Source organism: Nelusetta ayraudi, unplaced genomic scaffold (assembly GCF_046127955.1).
Source record: "Nelusetta ayraudi isolate G7.1 ecotype Tasmania unplaced genomic scaffold, CSIRO-AGI_Nayr_v1 ptg000019l, whole genome shotgun sequence".
Taxonomy (NCBI): Eukaryota; Metazoa; Chordata; class Actinopteri; order Tetraodontiformes; family Monacanthidae; genus Nelusetta; species Nelusetta ayraudi.
In genome coordinates this window covers 5,061,431-5,084,159 of record NW_027466069.1, presented here as the reverse complement: position 1 = coordinate 5,084,159, position 22,729 = coordinate 5,061,431, and the positions used below count along the sequence as shown (strand labels likewise).

Genomic DNA, 22,729 nt, shown 5'->3' with positions numbered 1-22,729 from the left:
TCACCTGAGCGGCGTGCGGATTCAGACACGCCGCTCGCAGCGGGAAGTGCGAAAGCAATCGACGCAAAAAAAAATAAATATCTGGATTTCATTGTTGGCGGAGCTTTCGCAGGGATCGGTTGTTGTTTTTAACGCGGTGAAGGCCTGGAAGATTCTAATCTCACTTACACACACACACACACACACACACACACACACACACACACACACACACACACACACACACACACACACACACACACACACACACACACACACACACACACACACGCAGCAGTTGCGATATTTGTCTGCGCTGTGATCAAACCGCAGCCGTGGTAGTCAGGACGGCACCCTGCCACTTGTTTACCACTTTCTTTTGTCTAGATGCCTGTGCTGAATGACTGTTAGCAGCAGCAGCAGCACTTCCTGGCCTGGTTCTGGTTTTGACATTGATCACCGATGTTAATTCGATTTAGGTCTATTGTGGAGACACTGGAACAGCAGGTTTAATGCAAAAAGGCCGACAGACTTCGCCCACTCCGGTGGCAGCAGGTCAAACCATATTCAAATTTCGGATGCACGATGTGTGTTGGATGCAGAGCCGACTGCACCAATACACTCATGCACGTGCACGCGTGCGACAACAAGAACCGCTGGAAGAGAGGGGGGTGGGGCCCGGCGAGAAAAAAAACCTCTGAAGCTGCTTGGGAAGATCTGGGATTTGACAAACCAGTTAAAAGGGGTGTGTGTGTGTGTGTGTGTGTGTGTGTGTGTGTGTGTGTGTGTGTGTGTTTTGACGGTTGGCTCCTGGAAGGGGGATGAAAGATCAAAGGCAAAAGCGCGCAAGATAAACCACTTGAGCGCGGTCCAATGGGAGCCGAGGCAGGAGACGGGCTCGCAGCGTTCTCACCAGGTGGCCGGGGAGAGAAATAAATAAATAATACAGGGGAGAAAAAAATAAAAATGAGGAGCAACAGCAGAAACACCAGCGATTGCAGAATGCTGGGAATTCAAAGGCGCATCTCACACATTCTACTTCCCCTTCCGCACCAGCAGCAGCAGCAGCAGCTTCTCCGTCTCCACCTCCCCCACCTCCCTTCCCCTCTTTCGTCTCATCTTCTGCTCATTTGTAATCCGTCGGCCCAGAGAAGAAAAAAAAAAAAAACGCCATCAGCTCGTCACGCTGACCTCCTTTTTTTCCCTTCTTTCTTCCATCACTCTGCTTCTCTCTCTCTCTCCTCGTCCGCGGCAATTAAAACTTTCATTTCGTGCGCACAATTTCAGAGTCGAGCTTCAATTGCGTGATTCAGGCAGCGTGGAAGCGGTTTCCGAGCACAACGCAGCGAGCGGCAGAGGAATTAAACCCGGCGAGCCAAAGTCGGAGCACATTCTGCTTCCATTAGCCAACGGAACGGCAATTTGCCCCGGTCGCCACTTTAGGAAGTGAAATATATCCAGCGTGCGTCCTCTGTGGCCTTTCTTTTCCGCCTCCAACTACGCAACGGATTCTCTCTGCTTACTTAAAGGGGAATGTTTGCATGCAACTCAATCCCGTCGCTGTTTTCCCCCTCGTGCTCACTGCGTAAATAAAAAACAAGCTGAGCCACAGTTTGAAAAGTTCAACCGTCGCGATTCTAGCGCGGAAGACTCGACGTCATTGGAAATAAATTTCCAATCACAACAACAAGCAGGCGAACCAATTAAGCAGGGCACGGGAGGAAACAACAATCCGAAGCTCGCGTGCACGTGGGCACGCACGCATGTACACACACACACACACACACACAGCGATGCTCTGTTCCCACTGTTTTCCAGTCCCGTGGCTCAGAATAATGGCGTGGAAGCGAACCATCAGGCAGCGACAAACACGAGGGGGCTTCAGATGTCGGGGCCAGTCCCCGGCCCGGCCTGCCAACACTGCACAGCTGGCCGGGCCGGAATCTGCACACACCGCCGGTCTGCGGCTCGCTTAAAAAGTCTCCCCTGTCACCATCTCCAGCTTCATTGTCCGTCCGCAGGCCCCCGAAGGTCCGACAAGCGACAAAACACAGAAAACAGCTGGCGGCAGGAAAGGCGACGCACAAGAATGACCTTGCAACGGCGGTTGCATCCTGTCGGGGGGGGGACAAGTGGGGGGGTGGGGTTAAACCCCTCTGACATTGTTATGTTTTCTGACCATTATTTAGGCGCTAACATGGAAATGGGGTGGCGATGAAAGCAGGAGGAGGCGAGGGTACGGACGGACAGACGACAGAATAAGTGAAGAAGCGGAGGCTCATGGGAGGATGTGAGAATGTAGGCCAGAGGAAGCGAGGCGAGTGGAGGGAGCGGCCAGGGGGGAAGAGGGCAAAGAGGCTGGCGTGCACAAATACCGGAGTGGAAGGAAGCCATTGTTGTGTTGACGGGTTTTTTTCTCTTTTTTTTTTTGGACAGGAAACACTTAAAAAGGTGGAAATGGGTCCGAGCGGAGCGAGCGAGAGAGAGAGAGAGAGAGAGAGAGAAAGAGAGAGAGAGAGAGAGAGAGACAGAGAGAGGTTGGGGGGGTGATTGTCGGTGCGGCGGACTCACCAGCAGGAAGGTCCTGATGTTGGCGATCTTGTTAAGCTCCATGAGGAGCCGCAGAGCCTTCTCGTGGTTGCTGCAGTACTCGCCATAGACGGAGAAGCTCTCCCTCTGCAGGGGGGGGGAGAGAAGCGTCGGGTCAGGAACGTGCTGGAGGACTGGCGGGCTAACAGTGTTAGCTAATGGGATGCTGCACTTCACGGTGCAGTGGCCCTCGTGTCTCCACACACCTTCACACCTTCGCATTGATCATAGCGGAAACCAATGAGTGGTGCCTATTTTCTAAGAATGAGTGGTTACACACTTTCTATTTTCACTTGACTTTTCCGAACTAAATCTGTACATCTGTGTTTTTTTCTGTATTCTCTATTTCGTTTCACAGTGACACATGCCAGCTAAATGCAACTCGCTTTATAAACGTCTTTCATTTGCGGTGTAATTCAATGACCCAACTTCTCTTTTTCAGAAAAAAGGAATGTGTGTTTTTCTCGAGAAAAATTTGAGAAAAAAAACAAAATGCCAAATGAAAAACTTCTCTTTTCTTTACAAGCAGCCGCAGCTCGCCCTCAATCTGAAGGTTCCCCCAGAGTGACCTTCCTTTTATTTGCCTCCTTTCTTTAGGGCGTTATGTGAAACCCCGGACTCGCTCCGCTTCAAGATGCACTATTTATGCGCCGCACCGACGCTCGGCTTCGCAGCTGCGGGTCAATTTACATGGTGTGCGGCACACCGAAACCCCGGCTCTTATTCTTAACTATAGGAGTGTAATTGGGAAGTGAAAACATGTGTCGGGTCAGGCAAGAGCTTGGGCTCAAGACACCGAAAGTGTCATCTGAAACAGTCCAGTAAGTGAAATCTGACGCTGCAGGAGGGCCGGACGCCACTTCCAACTTCCAAGTCATTGTGCGGACGGAACCAGGAGGAACCAGGAGGAACCAGGAGCCCTGATAGCATCAAATAATTCTTTGTGTTTCTAAAGAGCTCCTCTCACGTTTCACTCCCACTGTCCACAGCGAGAAGCTCCGCAAACGCAACTGTTTACGGAGCCGCGATGCTGCCGCGGCGCACAGAAGAATCCCGCCGGTGTGATTTTCACTTCGACACACAAACAGAAATCTCCACAGAGAGCACGAGCCGCCTCGCATCGGCAAACCCGGCAGCGTTGACAGAGGGAGCCAAACTAAACCAGCGGGTCTTTTAATAGAACATCCCAAACCCCCCCCCAGCGGCTCCGCCTCGGCCCATTTCCCCTCTTGGCCAGGAGGAGGAGGACGAGGAGAAGGAGGAGGTGAAAATCTTCTCTTGGATGTGTGACATAAAGTGAGCAGCACAATGTAAACTGCACTCTTTTTTTTTTTTCTTTTTTAAGACAAACACACAGCCGGAGCCGCTTTTGGCAGCAGGTTGTGAGTCTGAAGGCACCGCTGGGAGCAACAGCTGGGCCGACATATGGCGCCAAAGCCCACATACTGTCCGGACACACGGTGGCCGGCGGAGGGAACCGCGGGAGGGTCGGAGGTCAATGAGCGTCTATCACTTCTCTTCATTCGTCACTCGCCCCCACGGCTCATTTTAAAACATGTTTGCTTGTGCGGATATTTCTGCCCTGACAACTCATAAAAATAAAATAACTAAATCCAGACGCGTGCGACCATAAGTGCGACCCAAAATGACCCAGGATGCCCATTATTACTGGTGGCAGAATAACAACATGTGAAAGTCCAGTATCATCAATTCATCGCTGAAGGCGACGAAAAATTCAACTTAGCTGGGATAATTTTTTTTTAAAAATGACCAAATGAGAAGATCATCATCCTGTGAGATTATACATTTCTTCATTTCTTCCCTTTGTTTTTAATACATTTTATTTACTGTACTGTTGTACAGTATTTTAGATGATTTATTTGTTGTATGCAGTACACAGTTTATGCCCAATATTGTTATGACTGGCAATTTTCTGTTTCAATGTGAATGTGATTGTGCCGTATCATATTATTGTGTTGTATCATATTGTATCTTGTCGATAGATTGTATTAATATTTCGTATCATGTCGATGTATCGTATCAATGTATTGTATCATATCGTATCGATGTATTGAATCGAATTGTAACAATGTATTGTATTGTATCAATCCGATGTATTGTATCGTACCGTAACAATGTATTGCATTGTATCGATCTGGTGTATTATTGTATCCTAATGATGTATTGTATTGTATTGTATTGTATTGCTGTATGATATCATAGACTGCAAAACTTTATAGTAATCCAGGCTTCTCTCAACACAGGGGCTTTTCACAAAGAGGGTGAAATAAATATTTTAAATGCAATAACTCATATACAACATGTAAAATATATGCGTTAATATGAGTAATGTACGTAACTGGCCTGGGTATTTGGCTGAAGTCCGGAGGCCCGTGCACGCAGCGGTGGTGTATCAGTTTCGTCAATATGCCTCCTGCCTGCGGCGGCCCCCTCGGGAGCCGAAAAACAACACGCCACCCTACACCTGTGTTTACAACCCAAACCCTCTGCAAGGCATTTCCTTTTATCAGGTGAAACCCGGGACACGGTCAGTTTAGGGCTGACACAAATTTCTGAGCCGGGTCAGGACTCCGGGAGGCCCATCATCCACAACATCAGCACGGGTGTGTACGAACGAGCTGAAAGCCGGCGGCTGTGCTGGGAATAGCTCAAAGACGGGGGGCTGTCCCTTTGATAAACACAGGCCTCTGTTTGAATTTGTCGTCACTGGAATGTTATTCCGCCGGCTAGATTTGAGCTCGGTATCGCACGCGTGAAATCGCGACGAGTCAAAGCATAATGGCCGTGGTTGACGGAGAGCATGAAAGACGCGACTGTTGCTGCGAGCGGCGGTGGCGGCCGGATACACGGACGCTCCCAGAAATAGAGCAAATATTGGTGCCGCTGAATTCTCACCCTACATTCATCACTTCTCCGCCCTTTGAATTAAAAGACGTCTTGTTTACAGTTTTGAGGAAGTATTTTTTTTTTTTTTTTTTTTGCTTTATGCTTGTTTAACAAACAACTAAGACTGATTTACTCAAGCCTCGTGTTTTATCAATTTCCACATTTCTTTGGTCTCCATACCAGGCTAGATTGGAGAAGTTGCGCATGGTTAATTATGCTGAATAGCAACATAATTAGCCCTGTATTTACAGCCTCCAGCTGAAACTGAGGCTATCAAAAGGTGATAAAAAAAAACAACGTGGAGGTGTTTACAAAGTGGTAGAAACACCTGGCTGGGAGTGCCATCAGGTATCTGTGCCCTTTGTGATGTCACAAAGTGTAGAGAGACTTTCTGAAAAGATGACCACATAAAAAATGGAAATGAGGGACTTTTCTTTCTGTGTTCTCAGTTTAAGTGAAAGCCAAAGTTAGTGTGACTTGTTCCTTTCTTCTTTCTTTCCTTCTTTTTAACGTCCGCAGCCTCCCAAAAACCATCTCGCCAGCATCTGACTGAAAGGCAATGAATCTTCCCGTCCTTTTCCCGGCTAACTGTGAGTGGCAGCCAGTCTTGCCGAACAATGCGGGAGGTTAATCAAATCCCAGTCATGGTGTTGACCTGTGGCCGAGGTCAAGGGCTACGGCTGCAGGGCGCCCAGACGGGGCCGAGCGGTTGGCTGGGAGGTGTCAGTGTTGGAGGAGGCAAAGGTCACGGGTTGTAATGGATACGCGGGCTCGCGCTTTATTTTCAGTCCTCAGACTGCGTGTCCACATTCACAGGAAGCATGAGACAAAAATGCAACAAGCTATGATGCAGCGGCGGAACCAGAATTGAAACTGGAGATGAAAGGCAACGTTTTGCGATTCCGATACAGCGCACGTTTGGGTCGTGTTTTGACCATGTCGATGAAGAAATGACTGGATGGGCTACAATATATGCCTGAAAATGTGTCAATAAGTTGTTTCTAAGAACATATAGTACTGCATGTACAGCCAGTTAGCTTAGCTTAGCATTGAAATATTGGAAATTGGAAATAATTTCATAATTTTCAGTTAAATTAAACTCCCATTATAATTACCTTGTTTTTTTGTGTAAAAAGGGTCATAGGGGATTATTATATTTCATTTATTTACAAGTTATTTAATTTATTTAGTTAAGGGACATTTTTACACTTGATTTTAAAAATTATCTCCTACTTAAAATGCAATAATTGCAAACTGTTATAACATCACTATATACTTTACGCTCATGGCTTTGCATCCAGCTGCCTGTGTCGACAAGAATATTAGTTGTGAAATCAATCAAAACCTAGAATGAAATTGGGTTTTCCCATGCGAGTCGTCTGGGTTTTCCCTCCTGTAAACACACTTGCGGAGGCCGAGGTGGTTCCATCCATCAGTTCAGTAAGCACTATCAGTCCCCAGCCTCCCCACTCTTCCTGCCTGACCTCTATGTCTCCCTGTGGCACCACTGAGCAGTAAATAAAATAATATAAATGGGAAAAAAAGAAAAGTGGTGAGGCTTCTTTAATCAATTCCCCACCTTGACAGTCAGGATGACCTTGTCACCTCACCAGTGCGACGCCGTGTCTGATGAGATAACACGCCAGCCGTCCGTGTACGTGATGGGACGGAATGAGCGCCGTGAGCGGGAAGGGAAATAGTTCCAAGACATTAAAGGGCACAAGGATGACGGGTTTGCCATCCCTGCGAGCTGGGATTTAAAAAAAAACAAATCGGGAGAATTGGGAGCGAGCTGGTGTTTCTAAAATGCGCCGTCCCTCGGCGAAAGTGAACCGGCGACAGTTTATGAAAGGCGGGCAAACAGGGAATGAAAAGTAGCCTGGGACGGAGAGCGAGCAGCAGCAGCAGCAGCATTGTCCTCTCACTGAGTGACACACCATCTCTTCCTCCGCCAACACAGACCCTTCTTTGTTGGTCCCCCTGGGGCCAAATGAGTTCAAATGGAGGGGAAGAGGAGAAGAGGGGATGTGTGTGTGTGTGAGTGTGTGTTAGAGAGAGAGAGAGAGAGAGGTGGCGGGGTGGGCTGCAGACCAAAGAGGAATCTTTGTGCAGAGGAAGAGGAGGAGGGAAAAGCGGTGGATGGTGGTCATGGCAGAGACAGCGGAGGCCCTGGCACATGGGAGCAAGAGAAACTGGCCTTTCAGGGAAATAAAAGCCTGTTTGGGAAAACAGGTAATCAGCGAAGTTGGTCGACGTACATGTGTGTGTGTGTATGTGTGTGTGTGCAAAAAAAAGTGGTGGTGGTGGGTGTTGGCCAGCGTGCGTGTTTAATGTGAGAAAAGAGTCAAGAGGGATTTTCAACGCATGTGTGATTCCAGTTCGTCCATAAAAAGTTTTATATTTATATATTCAGATATTTTTGTATGTGCACTTACAAACTGGAGGAAGACGTGTCCCAGCGCCTGCTGCGGGTGGGGCTCCGGCTGCAGGCTGCTCTCGATGGCAGATAGCACCTCTTTGTGCAAGTCCAGGATGTCCTCAATATTGGAAAACAGAATCTGGGGGACAAAATGGGATACGATGTAAAGGAGATAAGAAACAGGGGCAGGGGGAGGAAGAGGAAGGAAGGGTATAAAGGCGGGAAGGGGAGGCAGGGGGAGCGGTTTGGAGAGACGGGGAGGCAAGGAAGTGGCCAACCAGGAGGATGGAGACGGCCAGAACAAAGGCATCAATCAAAGGCATCGAGAGAGAGAGAGAGAAAAAAGAAAAGACAAGAAAAGCTCATATGGTTGCAGAGAGGACTGAAGGCCTGTCTCACCTTGACGTGTTCGGGTGAAAGACACTGTTGGTCGTCTGCCGTTTGTGTGATTCTGTGCAAGAAGGCCTGAGGAGGAGCAGGGAAACAAAACAGGATGTTAAAAAGGGGGGGAAAAATCCATAAAATTTGAAGAACAAAAAATGAACACACACACGTGCGCGACATGATCGCGTGATGTTGACGTGCACGAGAGGCGGCAGTCACATGCAACGTAACCAACAATTAATTGCGTTCAGCGGTTGTGGGAGATCTCTGAAGGCGCACGCCGTGGCTGGAGGCGCCCGAGCGCTCAGCTGTGAGACGTCGCCAAAAACAGCCGCATCAAGAGTCGACACACACACACACACACACCGCTTCACCCGAGACGACTATGATGTGCGCGTGACAAGTGAAGGAAGGTGAAGCTGCAAACTGCATTTTTTTCACGCTCCCCCTTCCAGCGTCTTGCTCGGTTGTCTGTCTAGCAGCCGGCCCGGGTTCGACAGCCGTTACCTGCCTCGGCTTCGTGCTGCCAATATGGAATAATGTGATATGAATTCCAGAACCGATGGAACCACGGAGCGGATCTGGCTGCTGCTGCTTCTGCTGCCTGCACTTGATCACCAGGAGCCTGACTAGGGATATTCCCACCACCGTGTGGATGAAGCGCGTTGCAAACCAGAAAAGGACAGGAGCCAGTCAGGTCAAAGGAGGTGCATCCAGGTGACTTGTCCAGGATGAAACCTCGCCTTCACCCAGAGGCGACTGGGATTGGCTGCATCAATCCCATGACCTTGGATGGATGGATGGATGTATGGATGGATGGATGATCAAAAGATGAACGATGATGATCGATGGATGGATGATTGACAGATAAATGATGATGGAAGGAAGGATGGATGGATGGATGGATGGATGGATGGATGGATGGGAGGTTGATCGAAAGATGAATGATCATAACCGATGGATGGATGAATGATCGACAGACAAATGATGATGGATGGATGGATGGATGGATGGATGGATGGATGGAAAAATAGGTAGATGAATGATGATGAATGGGTGAATGGAAGAATGGATGGATGGATGGATGGATGGAAGAATGGATGGATGGATGGATGGGAGGTTGATCAAAAGATGAATAATGATGATGGATGGATGGAAGGATGATCAACAGATAAATGATGATGAATGGATGGATGGATCAAAGAGTCTCTGCATCGAGTGTGACGCCACTTGTTTTGCTGCGCTCACGGTGAATCAGGCTTCGCTATCAGGCCCCGCTGCGTTTTAATTTGTACGCGACGGAAGCGCGCCGTTGTAATTTGGGCGCGGCGATCGTTTTCCGAGGCGAACGCGGCACGCTACGCACAAGTCACGCCTGACGTCGGCCCTCCCGCTGCACCGCGTTACTTACAGTAAGTCACTGGGCCGTAATGAAAGACTGACACTTGTAATCACACATTGGCTCTAAAGATAGAAGCCAGCCGAGCGAGCAGCCAGGCAGCAATCATATCATTTCCTCCGAGACCGAACGCTTTGGGAGGATCGCTTCCAGTCCTCCTCTCCTCTTTGCTCGCCGCCTTCTCTTTATTTCTTCCTGCGTGTTTTGTACCAAAAAAAAAAAAAAAAAAAGTGAGCGTGTCCTTCGCAGCGAGCTGCGACCTCGCTAATTAGGGCCGTTGTTAAAAGGGAAGTGGTAGTCATCGTGTTCTCGACTGGTTTTGGGGAGGGAGCTGATTTGTGCCCAAGGCGCACGCTAATTAAATCTCCCATATGGCAACTTGTGCCGCGTCCACGCCGGAGAAGTCACTCATGTGAGAGATTGCTCCCTGGCAGAGGAGGCGGGAAGAGGCAGGAAGAGGCTTTTCTCTCTCTCTCTCTCTCTCCCTCTCTCTCTCCCACTCCATCGCTTTCAGATGGTGGAGAGCAGGGTGCGACGGAGAACAACAGACGGGAAGGCCACCGGTGGCGTGAAAACTCAAGTGACCGTTCTTTACAGTTGGAGTTCTGTTTTTTTGTTGTTTTTTTTTAGATGTTTTACACGTCTCGGGACGTTAGATGTGGCACTGCGTGAGTCAGCAAGCGGACAGGGACGGCGGCGGAAGGGAAGCAACAAAGACGTCTTTTCAGCCCCTCGACCCCAACACGGCCGTCCCCTCCGAGGGATGTGTCGGTGGTCTTTGTTCTTCCGTCACAGGTTGGATGTGAAGGGGGACTTTGGACTGTGAGTCGCAGTCAAAACTAAGCAGGAACTCCAAAATCAGTTTAAATATCGAAACTCTGGACTCTTAGGCCTTGTTCAGACTGCCAGATGGCTCTTTTGTAGTCTGAACAGTCACAATTCACATGAAATCCGATTTTTGCAAGACAGATTGAAACCACCGTCAGGAGGTAGTTTCAAATCGCATTTTGGACAGACAGTGTGAACAGCTCCAAACACACCGATGGGTTTTGACTGTCCGTGATGTCACTCTACGCGACGCTAAGAGCCAATGCGCCCGACCAGAGAGCGCTATTCCAGGTGCCGAGCCGGAACGTAATGGAGCAGACAGAAGAAGTAGAGAACAGCAGTCCCTGGACAGAGGAGGAAAGTCATTGGCTCATCAGTGTGTGGGGAGATACTGTAGCTCCAGTGCATTTATCGCAACAAGCGTCACTGTCGCAATTGTATGACGTCACACACTGCACGCTACACTGGAAGACGCCTCCGCTCTGACGTCGTTGCTCCAGCAACCTGTCAGATGGGTCAATAATGTGGACCAGTCTGAACAGAGCCACATCCCATTTAGACACTTGCTAAGAAAAAAAAAAAAAAAAAAGAGTGTGGACAGTCAGCATTCGCATGCGGTCTGATTGCATCCTCAGTTCGTCCGTGTTGTTTTCTCCGAGCGAAGCCTGGAGCCACAAGAGGAAGTTGGCCTGAAAGCCGGTGTTATTGGGTGTAATCGGAACACCGGGCCGGGTCATAATTGGACAAACATCACCTTGTGGCAGGTCTGGAGCACATCGACTTGATGAAGAGCCCACAGCAAACAGGGCACTGCATGAGTGACTGGTACTGAGAGGCTGGAAACATAATTTCCTGCCTCCCTTGGATGAGCCAGTGAGTCCTTGACTCAGAAAAACAGAAGAAAAAAAAAATCAGTACTTCTCTTCATGTCTTGATGCTGGTTGTGGACATTTCATCAACTCGTAAAAAATAAAGTCCACAAAAATACAGCTGAAGTCGCCGGGATGCGCCTGCAGCCTCAAATAACCCTCATCATATCACAAGTCAGGCGTTGATTGCACACGGGAAGGGTGGAGGGGTGGCGGGAGGGGGAGGGTGAGGGGGAGGGGCAATACCTCAGAGAGCGTTACGCAAACAGACGCACGCGAGCGGCGGGGACGAGAGGCGAGGTGAATATTCAGAGCCGCATGTAAGCCGCTTGTTATTGGAAAGGTATCAATCACGGAGAGCAAACACGACGGCGGCCGCCAGTCACGCTGACTCGACTGACCTTTCCCTCTCCCTCTCCCTCTCTCTCTCTCTCTCCCTCTCTCTTTCCCTCTCTCTCCCCCTCTCTCTCTCTCCCTCCCTGGAAGACGGCCGGCGATGATGCCAGGGCCGTCGGCGAAGAATCGGATTTTGCACGCCTGACGCAACCGTCGCTGTCGGCGGAGACGGCCGGACAGATTGTCTGCTTGCAGCAGGGAGGCAGGAGGTTCGGCCGTCGATCAGATGAGTTCTGACACCAACCAGCTGCCAAAACTGAAAGGAACAACGTATCTGGCACCGCGCACCTCCGCGTACCGCCGCGGCCCTGATGCAAACTGAAAGATTACACTCATTTACACTCCCGGGCCGCTAAAAATATCATGCCGGGAGCAATGAGCGTGTTAATAATAGCCGGTCAGAAGGGAGGCAAACTTCACTGGCGACACCCTCGGTCTTCCTTCAGAGGAGGCCTCAGCTGCTCGGCAGCGCCGTCCCTCAGGATCTGGACTGGGAACAGCAGGCGTGAAGCTTCTTGATGGACCACGACGGAGACGCCAAACGTGACAACGGCGGTGACGACTCGCAGCAGCGTTCCAGATCACAGAGTAGAACGTCATCCGAGCTCTTTTTATATGATTTTATTTTTCCCCTCCTTGCGAAAGGCTGAGCCGAGCCGAGCTGGATGAATATTTTTAGCCGGGATTTCCCGTTCCTCTTGTCCGGCGCAGATAACTGCTGTTTATATTTTGTTTTCTGAAGAAGTTTGCTGACCCCGGTGTTGAGAGCGAGTCAGCTAGTCACAAAAAACGGGGATGATGTGAAATCTTTAGAAGCCCTTCCAGGACAAATTAATCCAATGCTGTCTGTCTGCCTCCTGATAAAGTTTCTAGGACTTGATGGAGAGCAGTTTTAGGAAAAAAGGAATAATATTTCTTTTATAGTCTTCCTGTTGGTGCAGCTAACTTTCTCTCTAAAATCCATGTTGTTCAGCATCAGGCCTTTGTTGGGTTGTATCCCAAGGCATTCAGGGGTTACAGCACTGAAGCACTGTCAGATCAAAACCTGTTTAGCGAGCGCGTACAATGACACACTTTCACAACTAGAAATTTCAAATTCTGCAAAATAATAGTCAATAGTCAACAGTCCCCCTGTCATTTCTGTCTTTCTCCTGGAGAGAGACAAGATCTATATCACAGCTCTGGAGGTTGAAAAGTGCCGCACCATGTGTGAGAGGGAAGCCCTGGCTCTGGTCAGACATTCCTCGACTGATTCAACATCATACAGAGCTGAATGTTCCTATTTGAGCCGAACAGGGATCCTCAGAACAAGCCCGCGGAACTTTCTATAGCATACTGCACTTTTGTTAGTTCCTGCAAACCACCAGGCGCCTCCCTCTGCTCTTATTCACAAACTCTTACAAAAGGCTCCTTTTTTTTCTAGCACTTGAGCAAAAGTTTTTCAGAAGCGGATGCCATTCATCGCTGGGTTGGGCTGGATTACTTAAGTGCGAAACCTCAAGATACAGCTGTAAAAAAAAAATAAAAAATAAAAAATAAAAAAAAGCCTTTTGAGCAGAAAGCGGTCTGAGCAGTTGTTTTGCTATTTTTTTTTTTCATCACTCAACCCCTTTTAAATGTGCAGGTTTGCATTTCGATGGCAGTTTCTCTGGCTGTTAAGCAGGTTAAAGTCAGGTCAGACAACAACAACCTTTGCATGTGCACTTCAGCGCAAAAATATGCAAAAACAGCTGTAGACAACTTCTAAAAAAAACCAACAAAAAAACTCATCCAAAACTGCAACAGATGACCTTGGCACGCCAGACCGAAGTGTGCCGCACGCAAGCAGGAACTGAAGACAGACCAAAGGGCCCAAAAACAAAAGGCAACAGGTTTTTTAAGATGCCCCAAAACATTAACAATGTTCTGGTTTTTTTTCGCTCTTTTGGGGCAGAGAGGCAACAGCTCGGCTCGGCTCGGCAGGGAAGCAAAAACAAACAATCTGCAGCAGAACGAAGCAGAGCCTCTTCGCACAAAGGCAGCAGATGTCAACTTTGGACAGGAAGTGCGCGGCTTTTGTGTGAAGAGGAAGTACGTGACACGTTCGACTGGGCGCAAACTGCACAGCGATCTCGGCCGAGGGCGACGGTCGCGCGTTTGCACGCAAGCGGAACGTGGCAAACACATCAATCACGAGCACGCGGCGCTCCTGGAAAACAAGGGGGAGGAGTTCAAGCTTTGAATCTGCGGTTCGGACGCGCAGTCGGCGACTGCGGCGGAAGGAGATCAGAGAAGAGGGCGACAACATCGCCGACCCGGCCAGACTTTGAAGATCCAGAAGTGTGGATCGAGATCAAGGTCCTGTGTCATGTGACCCTCCGGGCGGCGTCTCGCATGTCCGACAGCCAGAGGATCAGATGATGCAGGTCGGGCCTTGAGGAGGGAGTCGGGAGGGGGGGGGGGAGGCCAGCGGGGGGTAAACGTTCAAGTTTATCGGAGCGAAGAGGAGCCAGACAGCGAGGTGTGAAGGTGCGGGCGTGGGGGAGGGGGCAAGAGGGGTTCAGAGTTCGCTCCAGTGGACGGTGAGCAAAAGGCCTTCTGGCCTTCACGTCTGCCCGCCCCTGTGAGCCGCAGACGGGCCACCTGCAGCCAAAACTGAAATTTAAATGGTCTGCAAAGAGTTAAAATGTGAATGAAAAGGTGAACGGGTGAGACTGAGGGGGGACAAAATAAAACTAAGAAAGGCATAATTTTAGTGGAGTCAGATGCTCCATCGTTGGGCTGGAGGGTCACTCAGAGTCAGGTGCGGAACGTTCCACTAATCTCCGCCAAAGGTTATCGAGATTAAACGGGGATCAGCCGGAGACGAGCGGTCACGCCGAGGCCGGAGCGACATTTCAGGAGGCTGCCGCGGCGTCACACTGGCTCACCCGACTTCCTGACCCTCGTCTCAGACACAAGAGGAGGAAAAAAAGGCGCCGGTGAACATTGATCACCGTTGCCTACAGCAGCAGTGCAGCAGCAGTGCAGCAGCAGCAGCAGCAGCAAGCAGACTGTCGGCTGTGCTCTCCTCACATCTCACCCAGAGCTGCATCAAAGCTGGCAGGTTGAGAAAATCCACCTTTTTTTTCCCCCCCTCAGCCCTGAGAGCCTCTCTCTCTCCCTCTCTCTCTCTCTGTTTTTCTGTCCCGGTTCCCACAGCGGGCAGAGACGCAGATCCCACCGATTCGGGGACGTTTTCTGTGCGAGTTCTCAGGTCAGCGGGCCCAAACTCTCCAGCCCCTACTCGTCCAAGAGAACGCAACAACAAGCAGAAAAAAACAATGTCTCCATTAAGCGTTGTTGGTGGAGGGAGGGTTGAATCGTGCGCTGGCAACCGCAAAAGGGGAGACGGGGCAGCGGCGAGGAGAGGGAGATGGGGGTCGGGGGGGGGCGTTTAGGGGCGGACGAGGCATGAGATGGAATAAATAAATGGAGAAATCCCCTCCTTTGTGGAGGCAGTGCAGCGAGCGGAGCCAGGGGAAGGCCCGTGGCGATGCAACAATGAGGGAGCTCTCTCTCTCTCTCTCTCTCTCTCTCTCTCTCTCTCTCTCTCTCTCTCTCTCTCTCTCTCTCTCTCTCTCTCTCTCTCTCTCTCTCTCTCTCTCTCTCTCTCTCTCTCTCTCTCTCTCCTCACCCTTCAGCCAGCCCCCTCGCCATCCTCCAAGAGAAACCCTCCCTGGCAGAGCCAATCAGCGCAGCACAAAGTCTTCTTTTAGCCTCGTCCAGGTTTTTTTTTTTCTTCCTCTCACTTTGACTCACTTCCGCCGTGATGGAACTTTAAACTTCGGGGCTCTTTGAGTCCATCGCATGGGCGGAAACTGAACACTAAAGGAGAGTTGTGAGGGTAGGGGAGAGAGAGAGAGAGGGAGAGAGAGAGAGAGAGAGAGAGAGAGAGAGAGAGAGAGAGAGAGAGGGAGAAAGAGAGAGAGAGAGAGAGAGAGAGAGAGAGAGAGAGAGAGAGAGAAACGCTGTCTCAGCCACAGAGTCCAACAAGGCTGGAGCCACTTCCTGTTTAATAGTGCCAAATCATCAATCTCCCATCAGCTGAGTTGCATTATTTCCCTGACTTGCACGAGACTTACGTCAATAACACTTACGGTGACGGAGCAAAAAACCTTTCAGCACCATCAGTATTCAGCTTTTTTTTAATGTATTTAGCTTCAGTGTAGCGAACCTCCTCTGAGAATTCCAGGATTCTGGGTCATGTTGGCTTAAATCAGCTAAAGCTGAAGATTTGTTTGCATGACGGTAACGAGCCTGAAGACATCGTTTCACCTCCGCTTGAGTTGCACTCGCAGAAAGAGGGTCGCAGGTTCGATTCCCAGGACGTGTGTGTGTGTGTGTATGTGTGCGGGTTTTTACGACATATTGGGGCATTTTTATGATAACACACCCTCAATATCAGGACACTTGTAAAAATCAGGAAGATTTTAAAGTCCTAATTTTTCTAAAAGTGCTAAACAGCATTCTAGAAACCCCCAACATGGTCCCAGACCCAAAATCTTGTGTATGGCTTCCCTCCAGGTACTCCAGTCTGTGAGTTGGTTGGTTGTTTGTTTCTCTGTGGGTGGGACTGGTGGGGTTCTTGCAGCTTTTTTCAGCAGTTGTTCCTCTTTGCCACTTTGGCCGATGCACTCAGGCGTCCAGGAAGTCTTGCAATACACAAGAGCGCAAAAAGAACAACAATTCAAGACAACACGGAAGCTTTGACTTCCCCGGAAGGGGTGGGAACCACTTCGCTTTGATTCCTGAGAATATTCCTGAGAATATTCCTGCAGCTGCAGCGTGTGAAGACGCCTCACTGGTCTCCATCTGAATGAACCCGGAGCCCATTCAGAAAGAGTAAATAAGCGCTAGTTTAAAAACCCTTCTGCGATTTCTTTTTTCTGAGACGGTTTCCAGTTGACTGAGGCTGACATGTGGTGACCAGCAGATAACATCGTGCACCAGATTGCTGAGGCCATCTGGACGCGGGGATCACAGACCGGAGCAGGAGCGTCACCACTAGGGTGTCGAGTGAGCCGTCGAAAGGACAACAGTCGTCTCAGCTGCATCCAGTTTACCCACAGATTTTTTTTTTCTCCAAAATATTTGTGCCAGTCATGTCTTCCAAAATACTTTTTTTTTTTTGCCTTCTATTTAATATTTCCAGCTGAGCAGAAACAGGCTCAGTGGCGGCGGCATCGTGGGCACAGACAGATTTAATGCTGGTAATGAAGCAAATTAGTGTCCCACACAGCCCAGTAATTGTCCTTCGGCAAGACGGGAGGGGAAGATCATAGGGAGCGTCCAGTGAAGCCGACGCAAAACTGTATTTACCCACTGATGGATTACAGTCTCGAATGGACGGGCAGGCAGCAGCTTCTTAAAGCTATTTCACTTCTGTGCTTTAGAGAAACAAGGACGCAACTGACCTACATTCTGTCATGACTTCTTCTTTCAGTAGATGGCACCGTGACTGAACGGGCCAAAACTTCTTGGATCAGTTTGTATCATAAATAAGAGGCGAGTTGGCAGCGGACGGAAGCTGGCTGTTGACACAGTTGAGTCATGTGCAATCACATGGTGAAAAAAAAAAGTGGCAGCAACCCAGGTAAAATCCACATTCCATGTATATTACAGATATAGAAGGGTAACTATGCTTTTTCACACCCCAAAAAATGTCTTTAGCAAGTCATCGGGTCGCAGCATCGTAAACTTCATGAGCGGATTCCTGTCAGCGTGTAAGAACATAATTCTCCCCGTCGCGGCCGTCCAGCACCAGTGACTCAGGCCTTTAATCATCCGGGGATGGCAAAAAACTGTCGTCAGGCGGGACAAACGCCAAAATAAAAGCGCCTTCAGCAACGGGAATTTGTCAGCGGCCGTTGCGGGAAAAAAAAGAAAAAAAGTTAAAACAACACCGGCAGCACTCGACTCCTGCCGAGTTAAGTGACATAAACTGGCGGGGGGGAGTGAGTAGGGTGGGGGGTTAAGCTCCCTACACGCTAATTGGTTTCATGAAAATGTTTATCTAAGAGATAAAGCTTGGAGCGAGGACGAGACTTGATGCTTCCACTGACTGACTGACTGACTGACTGGCCGCAGTGCAAGACGCCTTCTGCAATACTGGCATTTACAACTTCTCACTCAAGGTTATTGCCCAATGTGCATATTCAGACTCTGACAGAGGAATTCAGTATTAAAAAGAAGAGCCGAGATAGGAGCGGAACATTAAAGAGCAAAATGAAACACTGCCTGTTTTATGAGGACAAACAGCCGTTGTCATTTAGAAGAAGAGAGTTGAGGATTGTTCAATTCGAACCTGGAAGTGCTTCACACGAGCGGAAACCGACTTCGTGAACAAGCGGCGGGTGTGACGCACGCGCCTTTTGGCATTGACGAAAAGAAGAAGTAGAAGAGGAAAAAAAAAAGTTGCTCCTTGGTTGTTTTGTTCTTCCGCATTTTTCCGAAAGGGGCACGTGACCTCTGACCCTGACAGGAGCCACACATCTGGTGATATTTGGGAAAGAAAACAAACAGCGTAAGCCAGGTCGCCACGGCCCATAAACCCAATCCGTGGCTCCACCCGCCCTCCCGGGGGAGAATCCAGCGCCCCCTGCAGGTCGCCATCCCTCTCACCATATTCAGCGATGAGAGAACAGTCTGCGACCGCAGTCGGCCAAAACTTGACGTGTCCCGACTTCGTCTGGGGTCGCAGCCTCTTTTTTTTTTATTCGTTCTCACACAGTTGACCCCACTGTACAGTCGCTTTTCTCAAACACACAGCCGCCCCCGGCTCTTATCTGTTTTTTGCTACAGTCATAAAAATGTCCCCTTTAAACCAAAACACATCTGAAATGGGGAAAAAAAGAAACTGTTTCCCTGGCCTGCATTCCTCACATAGCAGGATGCGATACTTGACGCAGTGAGTCCAGTAACCCGATAGGATGCTGCTGGCGACGACTCGCGGCTCATTACTTTTTTAGCCGCAAACATCTCACATTTCTCGCAGTAACGCTGTAACGTCACCAAAACACCAAAACAAAGTCAACATTCAGGGAGGATGTTTTGCTCTCATTCGCTGGTGCGGGACTAGGCAGAACGTCTCTCGCTGAGGGAAAGTGGGTGGGTTTTAAAAAAAAACAAAAAAAAAAAAACATCATGCCTCTGGGTGTTACAGTGGTTAAGACTTGTTAACTTGAATTCTTAAAATTCCTGCCGCGGTCTTATGCCCCAGAGTAATGGCTTATGAATACACATGACTTTCAAAAGAAGAAAGAAAGGGACAGAGATTAAAGCTGGAAATTGGATTTATGAATTCTTATGATTGGGGGCTATGGAAGTGCAGTGCAAGGCAGTTATTGTGCACAGGCGAAGGGGCACACGGTAGCAAAAATAAACGCACAATGGGAGCCAGGTCAGCGGGGTTTTTTTTTGCTCACGCACCCTTTCAAGTGCGAGCTGTCAAAACACTTGTGGGCGCTTTTTTTGCATTGCAACCCATTAAAGACACCTACGCTAGGGGCCTCTAGCATTTTAGCTGATCTCTTACTTGCATACTTGACACCGTTCTAAGGTTGAGCAAAATCCGACTAAATATCATATCTGCCTGCGTTTCTTTAAGCACACTGCCCCCTGAAACCGCTGATTCGGGTCAAATGAGGTGGCGGGAACCTTTAAAGGCCAGTAATAATAAAAACACCCCAACAGTCCGCCGCAATAAACTGCGCTACCTGCTGCTCTGACTCGACACGCCACCCACCACCGCCGCCCTCCCCCTTCCTTCTTTTTTTTCGCTGTTTGTGTGTCTGCGCTGTATGACTTCAGCCGGGGCTGAGGTTGCAGCGAATTGAAACCACTGGCATTGTGGTCCAAGACGAAGAGTCAGAATCTGGAGCTATTTATACCCCCGCCAGCCCAGAGAAACTTCAGCCTGGTCTTTCCCACCAAGTGGGGAGGGCTGCGGGGGAGGGGGAGGAGGAAGAGAGGGGGAGAAAAAAAAAATAAAAACAACAAGGTGGAAGAGACGGAGCTCAGGTCCCGCAGAGGAAGCTCAAGCGGCGATTTCCTGGGTATCGCTCTGGATTCCGGGTTCGTTTACTCTGCCGGCCTTGTCAAAACCATCTACAGGTGCGAGGATTTTGAAAAGTCAGCAAATGCAAAAGCGAGGAAACGGGGAGTTTTGGGGGGGGGGGGGCAACACAGCTCAATGATATTTATCCACACAAACAGAAATCAGTACCCGTCCGCATGCGGGACCTGGCTTGTGTGTGGCCCCGGAGCTCAGGGCTGCACAGGGCAGGACTTCCAGATGTTTCCTATTATCCCGCAGCCCTGACATGACCTTGCCGGTCACCCGGCTCTCCGTCTCTCACTCCACTCCAATTCAGCAGGGGAGGTCAAAAGCTGGCTAATTTATTGGCGGTCGCAATCCCGCTGTTGTCTTTACTAGGCTGGATTAATGGAGACACGGCTGAGCAAAGAGGGACGTTCGGGGTTTGTTTGGGTTTTTTTTTTTTTTTCATGTATTTATTTTAAGGTGAACCTGGTTTTCGCAGGGTTTTAGCGAGGGAAAAAAAAAAATCCCTTTTCACCCCGGCGCGCGCCGACCGCATTCCCCGACAAAGGGAGGATGGCGGTGGGAAAATCCAGTCGACAAAGCAAAAGGAAAAGAAAAACCCCCGCTCATCTGAGGCGCGGCGACGAAGATCGATTCCGACGCGAAAGCGGGAAATTTGCCGCGTCGAAAGCGGAAGCTCGTAACGGCGCGCAATTGTGGAAAGTGTAGAAATTGTTAATTGTGGATGAAAGGGAAGCGGCCTCGTCAAACGCGACGAAAGATTTGCATCGATGGCACCGACCGGGACGATTCCTCTAATTCCTCTTTCCACCCCCCCCCCCTCCCCCCCACCTCTCCCACCACCCACCACCGTGGACGTGGGTAATTGCTGGGGGATGAGTGACACGCAGATCTGGCTCTGCCCGGGAGCCGAAAAGCCCCTGATAACCGCCTCTTTTGTGTGTCATCGCAGCCGTCGCGATTGAGAGGCTGATGCTGCGTCGGGACTCAACATCACAAAGGTGGCACGTGGGGATAAAATAAGGCGGCGATAAGGCGGAGCGGCGCGACGGCGGCCGTCTGAGGAGCTCGCCGCCATTCATTCAATCAACCGCTGTTCAATTTCCTGCCCGTACGCTGGTGAGGGCGAGGGGGGGGGGGGTCAATGTGGCAGAAGACAACAATCACATCATCAGGTACCTGCAGATAAGGGATAAAGCTGACAGACCCCGTTGTGAGGGGGGTTGGGGGGGGGAATCAATATCTCGTCTAAAATAGCCTCAGTATTGTGTCTCGGACTTGAATATAGATTCAAAATCACGATATCACTGCTGCTGTTACAAAAGGGCTGAAGTCATTTGGGTTTTCTCAGCGTCAATAGATGCCACTGGAGGAGGTAAAGACCTTTTTCCAATGCGTCTGTCAAACCGCACGGCTCCAGCCTCAGTTGAGAGCCAGATGAAAAAAAAATTGTGATTTATTGCCGCCGCCCTCCTCATCGTCGTCATCAAGCGTCATCGCCGCCGCGCTACAAAACAACCACACTCGGCAAACCGCAGAGAGGAATCCCGCTCTGCCGTGAGCCTGCGCTCACTCCCCGCTTCCCATCGCCTTCCTCACGCTGATCGCATCCTCCAGACCGCTCTGTATCTTTACTGAAACCATATGGCCCAGAACCCCCCCACCCCCCCACCCCCCAACCTTATCAACGCCACAGGGAGCTGCGTGGTGATGAAGACCCGCCCCCTGCTGGGTGGGAGTCGGGGGCTTGGCTCACGGATGTATTATAAGAACTGGATACCGGACTGGCAATATGGCGGCGCGCCAATTTCCCAGTGGCCACTCGAGGTACTGCAGCAAAAAAAAATCCCATGGACCCAAAAGCATTTTTCCCATCGACCGCAATACAAAAATAAACGCCTTTAAAAGAGAGCAGAGCAGCAGCATCATTCAGCATCCAAGGCTCCATTGGATTGTGCTCTGAAGGTGACGTGTGAAAGAGCAAAAGGTGATTTTCCTTTTATTCGGTCGCTGCCACAGGAGTGGGGGCATTTATGAGGCTGTGAACACGCACGAGGTGTCGCGCACAGAGAAAAACAAGCAAAGCAAACTAGTTAAAATTTGGTAGGAAACTTTTTCTCCCTCCACTGGCCAAACAGCTGGAGCTGCACAAAGAGCACTCTATGCGAAGACACGGACCATCAGTGAATCTCTTTCAAGCCTGTCGGGACGGCTCCCCTCTGGCTGCACACCGTATGGCTTAAATCAAGACGCAGCGTTGAGCCATAGTGGTGGTGGTGGGACGGTGGATCGCAGTACCGCTGGCATCATTCAGGGCTGCACGGGGGATTCTTTTTTTTTTTATGTTTTTTTTTTTTTTTTCAAATGCTCAGACAGTCTTTTGGATAATCAGGGCTTTGTCTTTATCACCGTGTCAGAACCAGGGTCTGGGGGGGGGGGGGGGGGGGTCAGGTGGGGGTCAAAGCGAGCTCCCGCGGCTGTCCTCTGAGAGATAAGCGTCGGCTGTTTCTTGTCTAACCGAGAAAGGAAACATTACCACAGAAGTTGCCACTCTTCCTGAAGAAAAAAGAGAGAGAGACGCCTATGTCTTAAATCCAGCACAGGCTGCAGACTCCACGCTGAACCATCATCCGGGGTACAAGTTAGGTAAAGTCGTGCGTCACTCATGGTACCAAGTCGTACAGGATCTATTTAATGTGCTTTGTTTAAAATAAAACATTTGAAATACGCCTGTACAGAACGGACAAATCACATTGAGGAACTTTGAGGAAGTTCTCGACATGTGACAGCGCGAGACGAAGAGGGAACCGTGACAGCGTTTGACGAACGGCCGGCAGATGTTGAAATGGGGAAAATGTGCCGATTAGGAGGGCAAA

General features: G+C 49.8%; 1 protein-coding gene and 1 long non-coding RNA gene across 3 annotated transcripts in view; one reads left to right on the top strand and one right to left on the bottom strand.

Annotated features, from left to right (window-relative positions):
• Nucleotides 1-22,729, bottom strand: part of prex1 (phosphatidylinositol-3,4,5-trisphosphate-dependent Rac exchange factor 1) — a 74,669-nt gene that overhangs the window by 49,594 nt on the left and 2,346 nt on the right. For both annotated transcript variants that reach the window (XM_076026564.1, XM_076026565.1), the window contains exons 2-4: nt 8,294-8,359; nt 7,911-8,033; nt 2,551-2,655 (exon numbers count right to left, since the gene is read on the bottom strand). In XM_076026564.1, coding sequence (XP_075882679.1) covers nt 2,551-2,655; nt 7,911-8,033; nt 8,294-8,359 — 294 coding nt within the window. The remainder of the gene's footprint in view (nt 1-2,550; nt 2,656-7,910; nt 8,034-8,293; nt 8,360-22,729) is intronic.
• Nucleotides 14,302-22,729, top strand: part of LOC142888346 (uncharacterized) — a 60,632-nt gene continuing 52,204 nt past the window's right edge. Inside the window, exon 1 of the long non-coding RNA XR_012926682.1 lies at nt 14,302-14,418. This is a non-coding gene — a long non-coding RNA (uncharacterized LOC142888346). The remainder of the gene's footprint in view (nt 14,419-22,729) is intronic.